At 38.0% G+C, this 16,418-nt stretch overlaps 1 protein-coding gene across 1 annotated transcript in view; it reads right to left on the bottom strand.

Annotated features, from left to right (window-relative positions):
• Positions 1-484: 484 nt before the first annotated feature.
• LOC139155484 (mutS protein homolog 4-like) overlaps positions 485-16,418 on the bottom strand; it is an 84,583-nt gene continuing 68,649 nt past the window's right edge. Inside the window, exons 14-20 of the mRNA XM_070730631.1 lie at positions 12,011-12,135; positions 8,996-9,196; positions 8,777-8,895; positions 7,012-7,140; positions 6,750-6,924; positions 5,569-5,657; positions 485-670 (exon numbers count right to left, since the gene is read on the bottom strand). Coding sequence (XP_070586732.1) covers positions 485-670; positions 5,569-5,657; positions 6,750-6,924; positions 7,012-7,140; positions 8,777-8,895; positions 8,996-9,196; positions 12,011-12,135 — 1,024 coding nt within the window. The remainder of the gene's footprint in view (positions 671-5,568; positions 5,658-6,749; positions 6,925-7,011; positions 7,141-8,776; positions 8,896-8,995; positions 9,197-12,010; positions 12,136-16,418) is intronic.

The following is a 16,418-nucleotide window of genomic DNA, read 5'->3' on the forward strand; positions in this document are numbered from 1 at the left end:
AATGGGGAAATTGATTCACCCGGCTGTCCCGTTTTATGCATGGTTTGTTGAGTTGTGTGATTGTTTTTAATAAGGGTTTCTTAATATGTTTTGTTTTTAAATATTGGATTTGTAAATTGTATTGCTTGTTGGAAGCCGCTCCGAGTCCTTGGAGAGGGGCGGCATAAAAATCTAATAAATAAATAAATATTAATGGAACAATACATGTTTTTTTTTAAAAATGAGATGAGATCTTTTGTAAATAAAAGCTTTCAGTTAATCTTGATTTTTGTGTAAGAACTTCATTATATGTTCTTGTTAATATTTCCCATTTAATTAAGAATGTATTTACTGTACAATTAAAATATAACAACTATATATTAGAAAAAAATACTCTAGACATATAGCGACTTATTTAAAAAATGGTCATGTAAATATAATTTTAATTCTAACCGTATTTGCATTAGTTAATTCTGCAGAATGGAGTGTACATGATTTACAGTAATTAAACATCTGCAGCTACTTGTTCAGCGGCAATGCAATCAGTTTCATACTTTTTCTTCAAACCTTTCAAGTATATTCGCAAGCTGTCTGGATCCAGCTGAGAGTTGCGAGCAGTCTGAATCAATCTATTTGCTAAGTGATACATAGCCTTCTCCTTTAATATTTCAGGATCTGTTCTTTGCTGCTGCTGTTTATTTAAAAGAACACACATATATTAAAATCTGAATGTTTAGGATGCTCCCAATGTCAGTTATCCAAGTTGATTAACGTATTCTCATGTTAATCAATTAAATCACTGTAGAAGATGCAAATCTACATTTAGTGCAAATCTATTCTTGCTGTTAAACGTTAGAGTAAGAGTTTTTAGGAACAAGACATGATCTGAAGTGAAATAGCTGGAGTGAAAACCCTCTAGTCATTGTTCCAAATTGTTTCTGTTTGTAGCCAAATCTTATACCTGTTTGCTAATAGCACTTGTCAAACCAATAGGACAGTGATGGGGAACCTATGGCATGTGTGCCACAAGGGGCCCTTGGAGCCATATGGGTGGGTATGCGAACTCAGATCTGGCGCGCATATGTGTGCTGACCAACTAATTTTTGGACCTTTTGGGCCACTGGGAGTCAGGAAACAAGCTGTTTCCAGCCTCTAGAGGGGATTGGAAAGGCCCGTTTGTCTCCCCATGCTTCAGAGCCATTCTAGGAGCCTAAGGAGGGCAAAAACAGTCTTTCCCACATCCCATCCGAGGTCCTCTGGAGTCTGGAAACAGTCAGTTTCAAGTTGGGAAAAGAGCCATTTCTGATCTCTGGAGGACCTCTGGGGGACATGGGGAAGGCCATTTTCACTTTCCCTAGGTTCCTAGAAAGGCTCCAGAGCAGTGGTTCCCAACCTTTTTTTGGCCATGCCCCAACCAAGCATCTCTAAACTCCCGATGTTCCCCCCTTGAAATATAATTCTTAATATTCAAAAAATGAACTCTACACATGTAGAGGAAGCCTAAAAGGCCATTAACTTGGTTTAAACAAGGCTCCAATTGCCCCCATTAAAAATCAAATTTCCCCCTGTGGGGCATGGGCCCCATAATGGGAACCAGGGCTCTAGAGCCTAGGGAGAATGAAAAATCCCAGAGTGGGAGGTGAGTATGGACGTTTGTGGGGGAGGGGCCACATGGAATTAGGGTACACGCCTGTGACACCCTCCACGGTCCCCTTATTTTGCAAAGGAACCAAAAAAGATTCACCATCACTGCTATGGGATGCTAGTTGATTAAAGCACCTTTATCCTCTTTTCTTAATAGAGCTAGTCCTTGGGTTACAACCACAATTGAGCCCAAATTTTCCACTGCTTTCAAACTGTTGTTAAATGAGTTTTGCCCCATTTCATGACTTTTCTTGCCACAATTGTTAAGTGAATTGCTGCAATATTAAGTTAGAAGCATGGTTATTAATCGCATCTGTCTTCCCCATTGACTCTGCTTATCAGAAGGTTGCAAAAAGACGATCACATGACCACAGGAAGATGCAACCATCATAAACATGGACCAGTTGCCAAGCAGCCAAATTTTGATGATATGGATGTGGGGATGATAATGATAATGATAATGATAATGATAATAATAATGATAATAATTATGATAATGATAATAATGATAATGATAATTATAATAATAATCATTATTATCATAATCATAATCATAATCATAATCATTATTATAATTATAATTATAATTATTATTATAATTATTATTATTAATTAGATTTGTATGCCGCCCCACTCCGAGGATTCTGCAACTGCCATAAGTGTGAAAAATGTTTGTGTCTTCTTGTGTGTGTGCTGTTCTAATTTTGAATGGTCACTAAACAAATAGTTGTAAAGCCAAGAATAGTGTATTAATGGCAATATTCCAGTCCTGGAGAATGTCGTGAATGTGCTCTATACATAGAAAAAACAGAAGATATGAGTATTATTTTCAAAACTCTAGTTGAATATAATTGCCAGCAGGAATGGTAATGGAATTGGAAGATTGGCTGACTTAGGTATCCATTTTTCTATTATTCTTTACAAGAATCCCCAGTTCCTATATTACCGTATTTTTTGGAGTAGAGGATGCCTGGAGACCTCACCTACAAAAAGATATTGATAAAATTGAACAGGTCCGAACATGGACTACAAGAAATGATGGAAGGTCTTAAGCATAAAACTTATCAAGAAAGACTTCATGAACTCAATCTGTATAGTCTGGAGGACAGAAGGGAAAAGGGGGATATGATTGCAAGATTTCAAAATGTTAAAGCAGGGGTAGGCAAAGTTGGCTCCTCTATGACATGTGGACTTCAACTCCCAGAATTTCTGAGCTAGCATGATTGGCTCAGGAATTCTGTGGAGTTGAAGTCCACAAGTCATAGAAGAGCCAACTTTGCCTACCCCTGTGTTAACGGGTTAAATAAGATTCAGGAGGGAAGTGTTTTTAATAGGAAATTGAACGCAAGAACAAGGGGGCACAATCTGAGGTTAGTTACGGGAAAGATCAGAAGCAACGTGAGAAAATATTATTTTACTGAAAGAGTAGTAGATGCTTGGAACAAACTACCAGCCGACGTGGTTGGTAAATCCACAGTAACTGAATTTAAACATGCCTGGGATAACATATATCCATCCTAAGATAAAATATAGGAAATAGTATAAGGGCAGACTAGATGGACCATGAACTCTTTTTCTGCTGACAATCTTCTATATTTCTATGCACTCCCCCCCCCCCAAAGTGGATAGAAATGTCTGTGCAACTTGTACAGCGAATACTGTGACCGAGGGGAGGGGGGTTGGTGCAGTGCTGATCAGCTGTTCTACAACAGCTGAACAGCTGATCAGCTGTTCTACGGAGAGGGGCGGCATACAAATCCAATAAATCAAATAAATAAACATGCTGTTGTATTGGCGGCAAATGGGTGGCAGTGAACTGGCAGCAACAAATGGGCGGTGGCAAACCCGCAGTGATGAATGGGTCAGGCTGTGGTGTTGGTGAACAGGCAGTGGTAAATTGGCCATGATGGTAGTGACATACGGGCCAAATGAATGTTAGGAGGCAGAGGCATATTTTTTTTTCTCGTTTTCCTCCCCCAAAGCTAGGTGTGTCTTATAGTATGGAGGGTCTTATAGTCTGAAAAATATGGTGCATGGGGAAACTTTCATGGGGCAACCATTTGCAGACAATAACTATGGGAGGGGGAAGAGAAAGTCAGCTTGCCTCCTGCAAATACAGAAGCTGCAAAAATGCATCCTCCCATTTTTGTTATACAATATTGTTTGGTCTATGAGTATATCATGATGTCCACCTTTTTTACTTAGCTGTTTTCAGTGAAAAATAAATACATTCTGTCAAAACAAGTAAGAGTGATTACTTGAGTGTTTATAAGTTTTATTTTTAAAGTATATATTTCAATATTTTTTAAAAGAGTGATTACTTGATACAAGTACCGAAATTTTGCCATAGCATTGCATTCTCACAGAAAAATGTAAAAGTTTCTTTAGAGTCATTAAGTGGGTTGCAGGTGATCAGTTAATAATGAAGCTTGAAATATTAGGCTGCTCTATCTGACAGGGATACTTTGTCAACAAAAAGAAAAAAACTAGCATGTTATCAAAATAACGTTCCTGCTAGAAGATTATGCTGCAAAATTTGGACATTATGCGATGTAGTCTTCTGCCTGGTAACATCCTAAGTAAACACATAAATGTGGATTTGAAGCTCTGTGCTGCCATATTTGTGACATTTATGTAATTTAAGATTTATGTCATTTTCATGAGATACAGAAACAGTATTTAATCCAGCATAAATGGCAGTACTGATTGTAGGATAACCATTTGAGCCTTAATCCTGACCAGAAAAGGTAATGATGAAAGATTAATCTATGATTAGAGAATATTTAGATTTATCTCCTTGTTAATGGATTTTGCCAGCTTGGGCATATAGCTAAATGGAAGATTGTAAGACTATGATTGACAACATTTTTATAAATGATCTAAAAGAGGGGCTCATCCAAAATTCAGATAAAATAAAGGTAGGAAGTAATAGTATTCAAAATGATCTTGGGATCCTAGAAAATAGATCTAAAATTAACAAATTAAAAATAAAACAAAATAAAATAAAATAGAAATTAAATTCAAGATTTGAATATTTTGTTACAAAACAAAATGTGAAAGTTTTGATAATTTGGAAGCAGTACTTGAGAAAAGGCATCAGTTCTAAAAATGTTAACACATAAAAAAACCTCATAATATTCAAATCATAGTCAATGATATCTCTTGTGCTCTCTTCTCCATCAATCAGCTGTTGTGATGTAGTCTGTTACAAGACAGACATTGTCAATCTGGGAAACATCAAAAGAATGGACCGAGTTGTAAAGGAGGTTGGAAAACAAGTTCTAAGAGAAATGATTTTAAGTGCTTGGTAGGTTTAGCCTGAACAGTTAAGGAAAATATGATTGCAGTCTTAGAAATATAGGACTGAAGCTACAAGAAAGCAGTTTTCAGTTAAACATTGAAAAAAGCTTTCTAATAATAGGAATCTTTAGCTTTGAAAAGCACTGCTTATTAAGTGTTGGGCCATCTGTCAAAGATGCTGTCATGCCATGCTAAAATACCAATGCAATACTGAATTGGATTGGATGAGGACCAAATATTCCTCCAACTCTCTGCCTTTATTGTATTGAAACATAATATGATTTGTTGAGTAGAGTGAATCCAGCCTTTGATCTGCAAATTGTATTAAGCTTAGTGCATTGAGGAAACATGATTAAACAAATCAAAAGTTTAGTACAGGTTAGGATTTAAATTTATGGCTTTAAAGCTTTGTGTCTAAATATATATGAAACCATTTTTCTTTTATTGGAAGATTTACTGATATGTCTGTGGTTTCGTGGTTTTATTCATATTGTATATTGCTTCACATGTCACTACAAAAAATGGAGAGAGCACATTTCGATTTTTTAAAAACAAAATTCAATAAAAAGCATGTTAATAATAGCATATAATTTTTTAAAAAATCTTGTGTTATATGTTATGAAGTTATGTGCTAATAATACATACCATAATTTGCTTATCAATAAGGGTTACTAGCTTCTTGGCATCCAATATTATTGATAATGGAAGAGAAGAAACCTCTGCAGCTTTCAAGCCTAAAAAAAGAAAATGAAGCCACTTTTTTAAACTATGAAAGATAAGGCTGTTTAATAAAAATGTCTGATTTGCCAAACACTGGATCAAATGCAATCCAAACTCTTTCTTTCCCATTATTAATCTTAACAAAGGGTCAGTGTTAGCTTGGCACATTTTCTTTTTAAACAAGATTTAAAGTAGACTTGCAGATCAGAATTAAAAACACTTTTTTAACTAAAATGAGAGTTCAAATAGATGGGATACTAAATCGGGAAGACAGGAATACTAAACAATGTCATACTTTTGTGGGTCTATTTTTTAATCATGTTTATGATTAAAATAATCATAATGTTAACGATAGACCTCTATATTTTAAAAAACAAATCTACATATTCTTTTTTCTCCTTTCTCCATTCTAAATACTGTAATCTGTCAAGAACTGATTTCATTTAATTATTTATCAAATTTATATAGCTGTCCATATCACAAATCTGATATTATATTCTTAATCCTACAGAGTAACTACCTAGGCTCAAGTGTATCAAATATTATAGCAATTTCCAGATTAGCAGCCTTTTCACAACTTTAACTGTAGACTATGTTATGGATTTGAGAAACACCTGTTTTACTGAGACCAAGAGACAAGAAAATGAACAGAGCGTGCACAGCATAATTATTACAGCCTGTATTTCATGCATTTCATTTCTTTCCTAATCTAAATGCTAACAGATTTAACTCTTGTATGTATACATGTCAACATAAAACAGAATAATGGAACTAGATCCTGGCCCATGAAAACTTATGGAACCTTAATATAAATTCATCTATTCCTAACAATTTTTCAAATGCTACAATGAGGAAAATGTTGGTTAATGACAAGAAATAAAATAGCTTGCAAAATTGAGAGGTCAATAAAAGTCGCTAGACTCAATAAGGAACACATTCTAAAATATTAATAGTCTTGTTTTTTTAAATAAAAGCATACTGTTCCAAACATAGCTAAAATTGCATTGCAAAGTCTTATGCTAGATGATCCCTTCTGCATATGCAAATCATATACTGAAACCTCCTTGTGTGTGTTGTCATAAGCCTTAATGAATCAGGACTATTACCATAATTTTTTTCCTCTGTGCATCCTTTAGAAAGAATGTAAGTATAAGCAATTTTCTCCCTAATTTCACTACTGCTTCTTACGTGCTGCACTTCAAAGTAATTGTTTTCCACATTGGGATATAAATTATCAATCTGACATAATTCCAAGAAATGAGTAGCAAAGAGTGTGAATGCCTGCAAAATAAAACAACTGAATTGAATCATTGAAACAGGGGAAATAGCAGGAGGTACAGGAAAAAATGATTTAAAAATTAATATTACTTTTAAATTTAGAAGATATTCACAGACCGCATAACATATGCCAATGCCTTCCTCAGGACTGGTACCTCTGCCAAGCTCATCAATTATGATAAGTGATCTGTCATTAGCATTTTGTATGATGTATGTTACCTAATGAAAGAGACATCAAATTTCATTATTAATATTCCATGTGTGGATAAATCCTCCTAATAAGTATTTTCATTTCCTGTTCAAAACCCCAGACAGGAAATTTAGTTTAGTAACAGTCAACCAACTGCCACCTAAAAACAAATCATTAATCAGCACAAACCACCCAATTCAAAAGTTCTCTGCATTCACAAGAGTTCCAATTTTCACAAAAGTAAATGCCATGCATAACTTTATGCTATTTGCCAATCTTTTACGATGCTGGAGTAATTGAAAAGAACTGCTTGTACTACAATCATCTTTGATTAATTCTTTGCATGCAGGGGTGGGTTTAGCAACGTCTATGTGCTTGATCTAAATTTCTAAATTCATGACACATTCTCAAAAAGAGACATACCGGTAATCAATATAGAAATCATGATAATCATATATTCCACTCACTTTTACACAAGAAGCAACTTCCAGCAAGTTAGCTCACAGTTCAAACAATAAGACTGAAGTGAAAATTTATGATTCAATGCTGTATGTATTAAACCTGTTCGAAGTGTAGTTTGAATGCAAATAAGGTTTAGCTGAACCATTAAAATCTGCTTGGAATCCAGGAAGTGATCACCTTGGCGTCCTTAGCAACCTGCCGGTGACATCAAAGCTCCAAACGCTGAACGCGACCCCGAACTTTGTCCAAAGTTTCAAAAAAAATTGTGTTCGTGTTCGGCATACCAAATTGTGTGGGTTCGGTTCGTCCATCACTAGTTTTGTCTTCCATGTTTTCGGATTCGTGCTAGAGCCCAACCTCAGAGAACTTCTCCCTAGAAGTGTGTGTGCTGTGACCAGCGAAGAACTGCCATCTTCGGTGCTACCGATGTGCCCTCCGAGGCTGTCAAGGGTGCGTCTGCCAGACGCAAGCGCCCATCGGCTTGAGATTTGGCTTCTGCGCATGTGCAACAAGCAAAATCTCGCACGCGCAAAAGAAAAAATTGGTGAAAATCACATGAGCATCTTCATACGAGATTTCGCTTGCTGCACATGTGCAGAAGCCAAATCTCGTACATACGTGCATGTGCATTGGGGACATGCAGCTATGTGCGCAACCCGAAAATCGCTACCGGAACGTAGCACCTTACCATTCCGGTAGCAGTGGCTGTGATCAACCCAGATTGGATCCCGCAACGTTATTCTGAGACACATATGTTGTATCCTGAAATGGCTACCTTGTATCTCTGTAAATAGTTTGTTCCTCTTTTGAAGCGCTGTCTGAGCCAAATAAGGAAGTCGCTCCTGATTGGCTCAGACGCGGCTGCTCTTTGCTTTGGCGGGAACCGCAAATGTATAAAAGAAGCGGTTTCTCCCAGGCAAAGCAGACGGTATTGCTGAAAGTCACTTTTACTCACTGAGCTGAATAAAACGTACCGTTCTCAACTCACCCTGTGTCTTGGGTCTACTTCAACATATATTTACCTTCAATCATTGTTTTGTATCATATGAAGCAAAAGGATACAGTCATCACATTTGCCACATTTATATGTGACATCATGACATGCATAGTATCATTTTGTTCTAACTTCTATCCTATGAATCAATTAAATATGAATCAAGACCATTTAGTAACTAACAATCTCTGACTTAATTAAATGAATACCTCTTTCATTTCTTTCATGAATGTGGATGAATTTGTCTCTATATCATCATCCATACCTATTCTGGTAAATATTTGTTCAGCAATCCTAAAAGAAGAATATTCTGCTGGGACAAAAGAACCTGCCAATTAAAGAAAGGAACAAAACAAATGCCAGATGTTCATAGGTTTAGTGCATTTGAACTCACTTTAGCTTATATATTCAGAGAAGCTATTATTTACCCATTTGTGCCATAATCTGAGAAAGGGCTATTTGTTTTAGGTAGGTTGATTTTCCACTCATATTTGGTCCTGTAATTATTATAAAATTGCTTCCTTCTGTGATATAGGTATCATTGGGGACAGGTTTCTCAAAATGTACTTTTTCAAGAACTGGATGCCATCCTTGCTTTATTGCTAAAGTATCTGTAAACTCAGGACGTACTAGAAGGAAGAAATATAATATATTTTAATACTCATTTTATTGACAAGCATTTTGTAACACAAGCTGGTTTATGAACCCTCCAGAAATGTATGTTATGTAATTTAAACAACGTGTAGACTCGCACTGTTCTGAAATTTTTAATATGACCATTTCCAGAAGAACATATAAAATTTTAGGAATAGTGCAATCCTACATATGGGTAAATAAGTGTATTTTTTCATTAAAACTTATTCTCACAAAACTACACAGCCCTCCAGCCAGGGGTGTGCCAAGGAGGACCATGTGTATGAGGTCCACTTTGGATGCAGGCAATAAAGGGAATTCTTTTTTAAACATAAAGAGGCTAACAGTGGGTGTAGAGTTGTTACTGCCTTCATGGCAATCTGCTGTTTGGCAGTGGGTGGCTACACAGCAGTGATGAAGGGAGAAAAAGTGCTTTCAAGTCACAATCGGCAACTGTCCCCCGTAGTTTTCCTGGCAGCATTTTTCAGAAATGACTTGCCAATTTCTCTTCCGTATGACTGAGAGAAGAAACTGGGCCAAGATCACCCAGTAGGCTGTGTAACTAAAGTAGGATTAGAATTTATAGTCTCCCAATTTCCAGTCTGGCATTTTGGTTACTACACCAAACTGACTCTCAGCAATAAAGAAAGGAGCTGTTTAGAAATGATCCAGTTAAAGATATCAAATATGTTAGGTGTTCCATTGCCTGCAGCCTAAATTAAAGAAAAGTGAAACTTGTGTATCTTAACATATATGCCAAGGGTGTTCAAACTTGGCAACTTTAACACTTAAAGCTGGCTGGAGAATTTTGGGAGTTGAAGTCCACAAATCTTAAAGTTGCCAAGTTTGAAGACCTCTGAATATGCAATTTCTTCCAATTTAAATCTAATTCAATAAGTTTAACCTATATAATTTTCCAGTTGCATATTTATTTTAGAAATGAGAAGCTAGGGCAAGAATGCAATATAATCAAAGAAAGAAATTGGAAATTGCTGTTTTGAAAATATATGACAAATGATTTAGCTTTACTAGATAAGTGGTCAAAGCAATGGAAACTGCAGTTTAATGTTTCCAAATGTAAAATAATGCACTTGGGGAAAATGAATTCACAATCTGAGTATTGTATTGGTAGTTCTGTGTTATCAAAAACTTCAGAAGAGAAGGATTTAGGGCTTGTGATTTCTGACAGTCTCAAAATGGGTGAACTGTGTAGTCAGGCGATAAGGAAAGCAAGTGGAATGCTTGGCTGCATAACCAGAGGTATAACAAGCAGGAAGAGGGAGATTATGATCCCGCTATATAGAGCACTGGTGAGACCACATTTGGAATACTGTGTTCAGTTCTGGAGACCTCACCTACAAAAAGATATTGATGATGATGATGATGATGATGATGATAACAACAACAACAACAACAATAATAATAATAATAATAATAATAATAATATATTAGATTTGTATGCTGCCCCTCTCCAAAGACTTGGAGCTCAATTGCACCCATCCAATTGATAAAATTGGATGTATCCAAAGACAGGCTACAAAAATGGTGGAAGGTCTGAAGCATAAACATATTATGAAAGACTTAATGAACTCAATCTATATAGTCGGGAGGATGGAAGGGAAATGGGGGACATGATCAAAACATTTAAATAGGTTGAAGGGTTAAATAATGTTCAGGAGGGAAGTGTTTTTAATAGGAAAGTGAACACAAGAACAAGGGGGCACAATCTGAGGTTAGCAATTTGAGGTTAGCAATCTTCAGAAGCAATGTGAGAAAATATTATTTTACTGAAAGAGTAGTAGATGCTTGGAACAAACTTCCAGCAGACATGGTTAGTAAATCCACAGTAACTGAATTTAAACATGCTTGGGATAAACATATCCATCCTAAGATAAAATACAGGAAATAGTATAAGGGCAGACTAGATGGACCATGCGGTCTTTTTCTGCCATCAATCTTCTATGTTTCTATATTTCTTTTGAGATACAATATTGCAAGAGACCTCCAATGGCAGAATTGTAGAATTGCTAGAGAGAACTATGTGCACAACCTTTATCAACATTTATTAATAAAATCCTGCCAAGAAGGTTTTCAAATATTATATGTTCTACTTTTAACTTTGTTATAATAGAACAATAGTATTTTACTCAAATATTAATCTGTGTGTCAAAGAATCAGAGGTATGGGCTGTCATAATAGGACAGCACTGTAAAATACATCTTATGAATTTGCATGCTGATGCAATCATTCAATGAGGCAGATAGATTATGCTCAAAACTATTGTTTAATTTTTTTTACATTACTTAAGTATTTCTTTGCATTATATTAGGTGTTCCTACAAGTAGTCCTTGTTTAGTAACCACAATTAAGACCACCAAACCTGATTGTTAAGCAAAGTGATCACAAGTGAAACTGCAACAACTGCAACAACTGTGCTGATGCTCTTACTTCAACTTTTTTTTCTTTATAGACTTGTGATGGTCATAAATAGTTTAGTTGTTTTATTAAATTGGATTGTTACATGTTGTTTTTTATCATTGTTGTTAGACGCCCCGAGTCTGCGGAGAGGGGCGGCATACAAATCAAATTAATAATAATAATAATAATAATAATAATAATAATAATAATAATAATAAAAAAAAATGTGAGGCTTGAACTTAAAAAAATCTTTGTAACTTGATCACCTTTTTAACTGTGAATTGTCAATAAGCAAGGCAGTTGCTAAGAACTACTGTAGTGAATTATTTTGTAGATATGGTTAAAAAAATAACTTTTCAGTGGAAGTTGTTTTAAGAAACAAAATAACTTACCATAGTCAGAGAGAGTGCAAGCATGGGCAAATGACTGCAACATATCTAGCATAGAGACAGTGTCAGAGAGTTTGTACAAGCAATGGATATGCTCATAGATTTCACTCAATAGTTTACACACTATCCTGTAAATAAGGATAAACATTATTTTACAATTTAAAATAATTTACTATGGCATCAGTATATTCCAAGAAATTTTTGTTTACATAGCTGAAAAAAATTACATATTTAAAGAAAAATGTTAATAGAATTTATGTGGTGCAAAATAACTACATTATTATATCATACATTATCAGAATTGAATAACAATTAAGGCTAGAAATATTTTACAAATATTAGAAATAAACTAGTACCGGTATAAAAGGGGTTTGGTTATCTTATGAAACTACGCACTATCAGAGATTTTCAGATTCAAAAATCTGAAGTGCAAAATGTATTTTTAGGGTTCATGGGTTAATGTGCCAAGCAGTGGTGGGATTCAAATAAAGTAACAACTGGTTCTCTACCCTAATGACCGACTGGGTGGGCGTGGCCATGTTGGGCATGGCCAGGGGTATGTGACAAACAGGACTCAGCCTCCTGCACCCCCCTAGGAGCAAAAATGGGTTGTGGAGGGCTCATTTTCTACCTCCCCAGGCTCCGGAGGCTCTCTGGTTCCTACTGGTTCTAACCCAGTGGTCCCCAACGTTTTTTCCACCAGGGACCAGTTTCAGCAAGACAATTTTTCTATGGCCCGGTGGGGGCAGAAAGGGGTGTGGTTGGGGGCGGGATTAAGCATGGGGGTGCTGGTCCTCCCTGCCCCTCTTTCCCACTATCGCCCTTTTGCCGGCAGAACCTGCCTCCCAAGCCCTCTTGCAAAGCGGGAGCTAAGCGCTGGAGAGAGGGGGTCAGGCTGGCCCTCCTGCCTCCCCCCAGCCAAAAACGCAAAAGCGCCCCGCCACAGAAGCCAAAAGAGGCTTGAGCCTCTCGGTCCTTCCCACCCCTCTGTCCCGTCCATTGTCCTGTGGCCGGCAGAACCTGCCTCCCGAGGCCTCTTGCCCGGCGGGAGGCGAAGCGCTGGAGGGAGGGGGTGGCGGGATGAGGGCCGGTAGCTGCTGACTCCACGGACCAGTGCAACATGCCCCGCGGCCCGGTACTGGTCCGCGGCCCGGTGGTTGGGGACCCCTGTTCTAACCGATTCTTTAGAACAGTGATGGCAAACCTATGGCAAGCCATTGCCCTAGCTCAGCTCCAATGTACATGTGTGTGCTGATTTTTGCTCGCACAGAAGTTCTGGGTGGGTGTTTTGGGTTTACAGAGAGCCTCTGGGAAGATGGGGCAGGATGTTTTTATCCTCCCTCGGCTCTAGGGAAGCCTTTGGAGCATGGGCTAGTGAAACACGAGTCTACTGGGCCCACCAGAAGTTGGGAAACAGGCCTTCGGGGGTTGGGGAAAATGTTCCCACTAACGCACGCAGCGCGCTGGGGCGCAGGGAAAAACCAAGCTCAGCCCAAACTTTTCCATGCCAGTGCGATGGAGCCGGCGCCCCGTGGGTTCTAAGCCCTGCCCGGCTTTTCCGGCTTTGTTGCTGCGTGCCGCTTCCCCAGGTGGCCTTGACGTCAACGGGCCCCTGTGCCGTGAAGGGGTGGGGGGCACATGCAAGCCCCTTGCCTCCACCACCTCCTCTTTTACCGCCCTGCTGCCCATTTACAAGGGGCTGGTGGAAGATCCGATGTTGCTTTTACTCTGGCCATGTTCCAGGTTTATGTTAACATCTTTTGGGATGTTCAAGCAGCTGCAGGGATTCACTTAACGACTGTGGCAAGAAAGGTGGTAAAATGAGGCAGAACTCACTTAATAACTGTCTTACTCAGGAGATAGAAACGTTGGCCTCATTGGTTCATTTACTGACCGTTCAAAGTCACAACGGCCCTGAAAAAAGTGACTTATGCTCCTTTTTCACACTTAGGACCTTCGCAGCAGCCCAATGATCGGAAGATCAAAACATCGCTGCCGTTTCATTTTTATGACCGTTGCTGTGTGTCCTGAGGTCACGTGACCCCCTTTTGTTTCTAACTGATCCATGTCCAGGCATGGAAATGTGCCGCTCAGACATTATACTTTTCTGCTCACACTGAAAAAAAATTAGAGTGAACACTGTTTGGGGGAAGCTGATTTTGCCCTTCCCAGGCATTGAATTGTGGGTGTGGGCACTCACGCTCTTTCGGCACCTGAGGAAAAAACGGTTCACCATCACTGCTTTAGAACAATTAGTAAACCGGTAATGACATCATGGAGCCGACATAACCTTGAACAAACCAGCAGCAAAAAGATCCACAACCTACCTCTGAAGCACATGCAGTTATGAAGGGTATTAAAAACAGTGTAATTTTTATTTTTATGAAACTCTGATACAGTCAGTCTATAAAATTTATTAGCACTTGATGTAGAACATAATGAGGAATGTTTTTATGTTTCTTCATATAATGCACAATTAATTTAAAGAAAGCAATTGCTGCAAAGTAAATTGATAAGCAATCATTTCAATGGTTTTATAACACAAATTCAAAGACAAACAGCATGTTTAATAACTCTTAGGCCTGATTATATGCTACAGAATGTTAATCATTCAAGGGCTAAAATTGAGGCTGCTGTCTTTAAACTTTGCTGGCAGTATCTCTGGAGGCATCAAAATAATAAACCTACATGCAGCCTTCTTTCTGAGATATTTTGCTCAATATCCTTGATAAGTCAGTTTGTGACTAGAATTGAGATGCTCCTTTTCTGGCTCCACAGTGAAAGAGTTGATTTTAGCATTTTTTTTCTTTCCTTCGTGACCAGAATAGAATACAACTCAGGAGAATTAGTCTGCTGATTGATTTACTTCATCAAGCTCTAATCACCTTTTTACAAAATAGAGGACAGAAAAATAAAAAGGCTTCTCTTTTATACCTTCAGTTGTCTAGTTCTTTAACTACCTATATTACCAAGTGTGCCATTGTTGTTCTTGTTGTTAGTTACAAAGTGGTGTCTGACCCATTGTGAGCCCGTGGACTCCAGGTCTTCCTCCGGGTCTTTCTGTCCTCTACCATCCCCCGGAATCCATTTAAGCTCACGCCGACTGCTTTTGCCCTCAATTGTTCCTAGCATTAAGCTCTTCTCCAGTGATTCCTTCCTGCCATTTTGCTTTCTTGCATTTCATTTTCTTTGGGATGGTTTTAGTTGCTACCTTTTGTACCATGTTGCAAAACCTCCATCCATAATTCTTCAAGCACCCTGTCTATCAGATCTAATTCCTTAAATCTATTTGTCATCGCTACTGTATATTCATCAGGGATATGATTTAGTTCATACCTGAACGGCTTAGTGCTTTTTCCTACTTTCTTCAATTTAAGTGTAAATTTTGCAACAAGGAGTTCATGATTTTAGCCACAGTCGGCTCCTGGTCTTGTTTTTACTGATTGTATAGAGCTTCTTCATCTTTGGCGGCAGAGCACACAATCAATCTGATTTCTATTTTGACTGTCTGAGGATGTCCATGTATAGAATCATCTCTTGGGTTGTTAGAAAAGAGTCTTTGCTATGACTATTGTATTCTCTTGTCAAAATTCTATCAACCTGTGCCCTGCTTCATTTTGTACTCCAAGGCCAAATTTACCTGTTATTCCGGTTACCTTTTGGCTTCCTACTTTAGCATTCCAATCCCCCATGATGATAAGGACATTATTTTTTGGTGTTAACACTAGATGGTGTTGTGGGGCTTCCTAGAACTGATCAACTTCAGCCTCTTCAGCACCAGTGGTTGGGGCATAGACTTGGACTACTGTGATGTTGAATGGTTTTTATTGGATTCGAACTGAGAGCATTCTGTTATTTGTGGGATTGTATCCCAGTACTGCTTTCCTATTATTTTATTGACTACGTAAGAACTTTTCTAGATAAGAACTGGGTGTTCAAGATTTTTTTGCCTCTTCTTAAGAACCATTTTCTACTTAAGAACCAGAACCCGGAAAAATTTCCTAGGAAATTTGAGAGTGGCATGAAGGCCAGACTAGTTTCCTGCCATTCCCCCTGGGTTTCTCTCTCTGGCGTAGTGTATTGGAGGCTGCCTCGCGCCGTGTATATGAGAGGCGTGTGCTCCTCGCCGCCTCAGAATCCCTCTTTTTTTTTTAAGCCTTAAAGTTTTGGATTTTTTTGATTCCCCTCATCTCACCTTCTTCCTTCAGTAGCAACTGTCCCCCTCCTCTTCTTCCTCCTCCACCTCCCACCCAAATTCTGAGCTTTTATTTCTTTCCTAATGGTTTTGCAGGCATTATTTGCTTTTACATTAATTCCTATGGGAAAAATACTTCTACTTACAAACTTTTCTACTTAAGAACCTGGTCATAGAACGGATTAGGTTCTTAAGTAGAGGTACCACTGTACACAT

The sequence above is a fragment of the Erythrolamprus reginae genome, unplaced genomic scaffold, assembly GCF_031021105.1.
Source record: "Erythrolamprus reginae isolate rEryReg1 unplaced genomic scaffold, rEryReg1.hap1 H_22, whole genome shotgun sequence".
In the NCBI taxonomy this organism is placed as follows: Eukaryota; Metazoa; Chordata; class Lepidosauria; order Squamata; family Dipsadidae; genus Erythrolamprus; species Erythrolamprus reginae.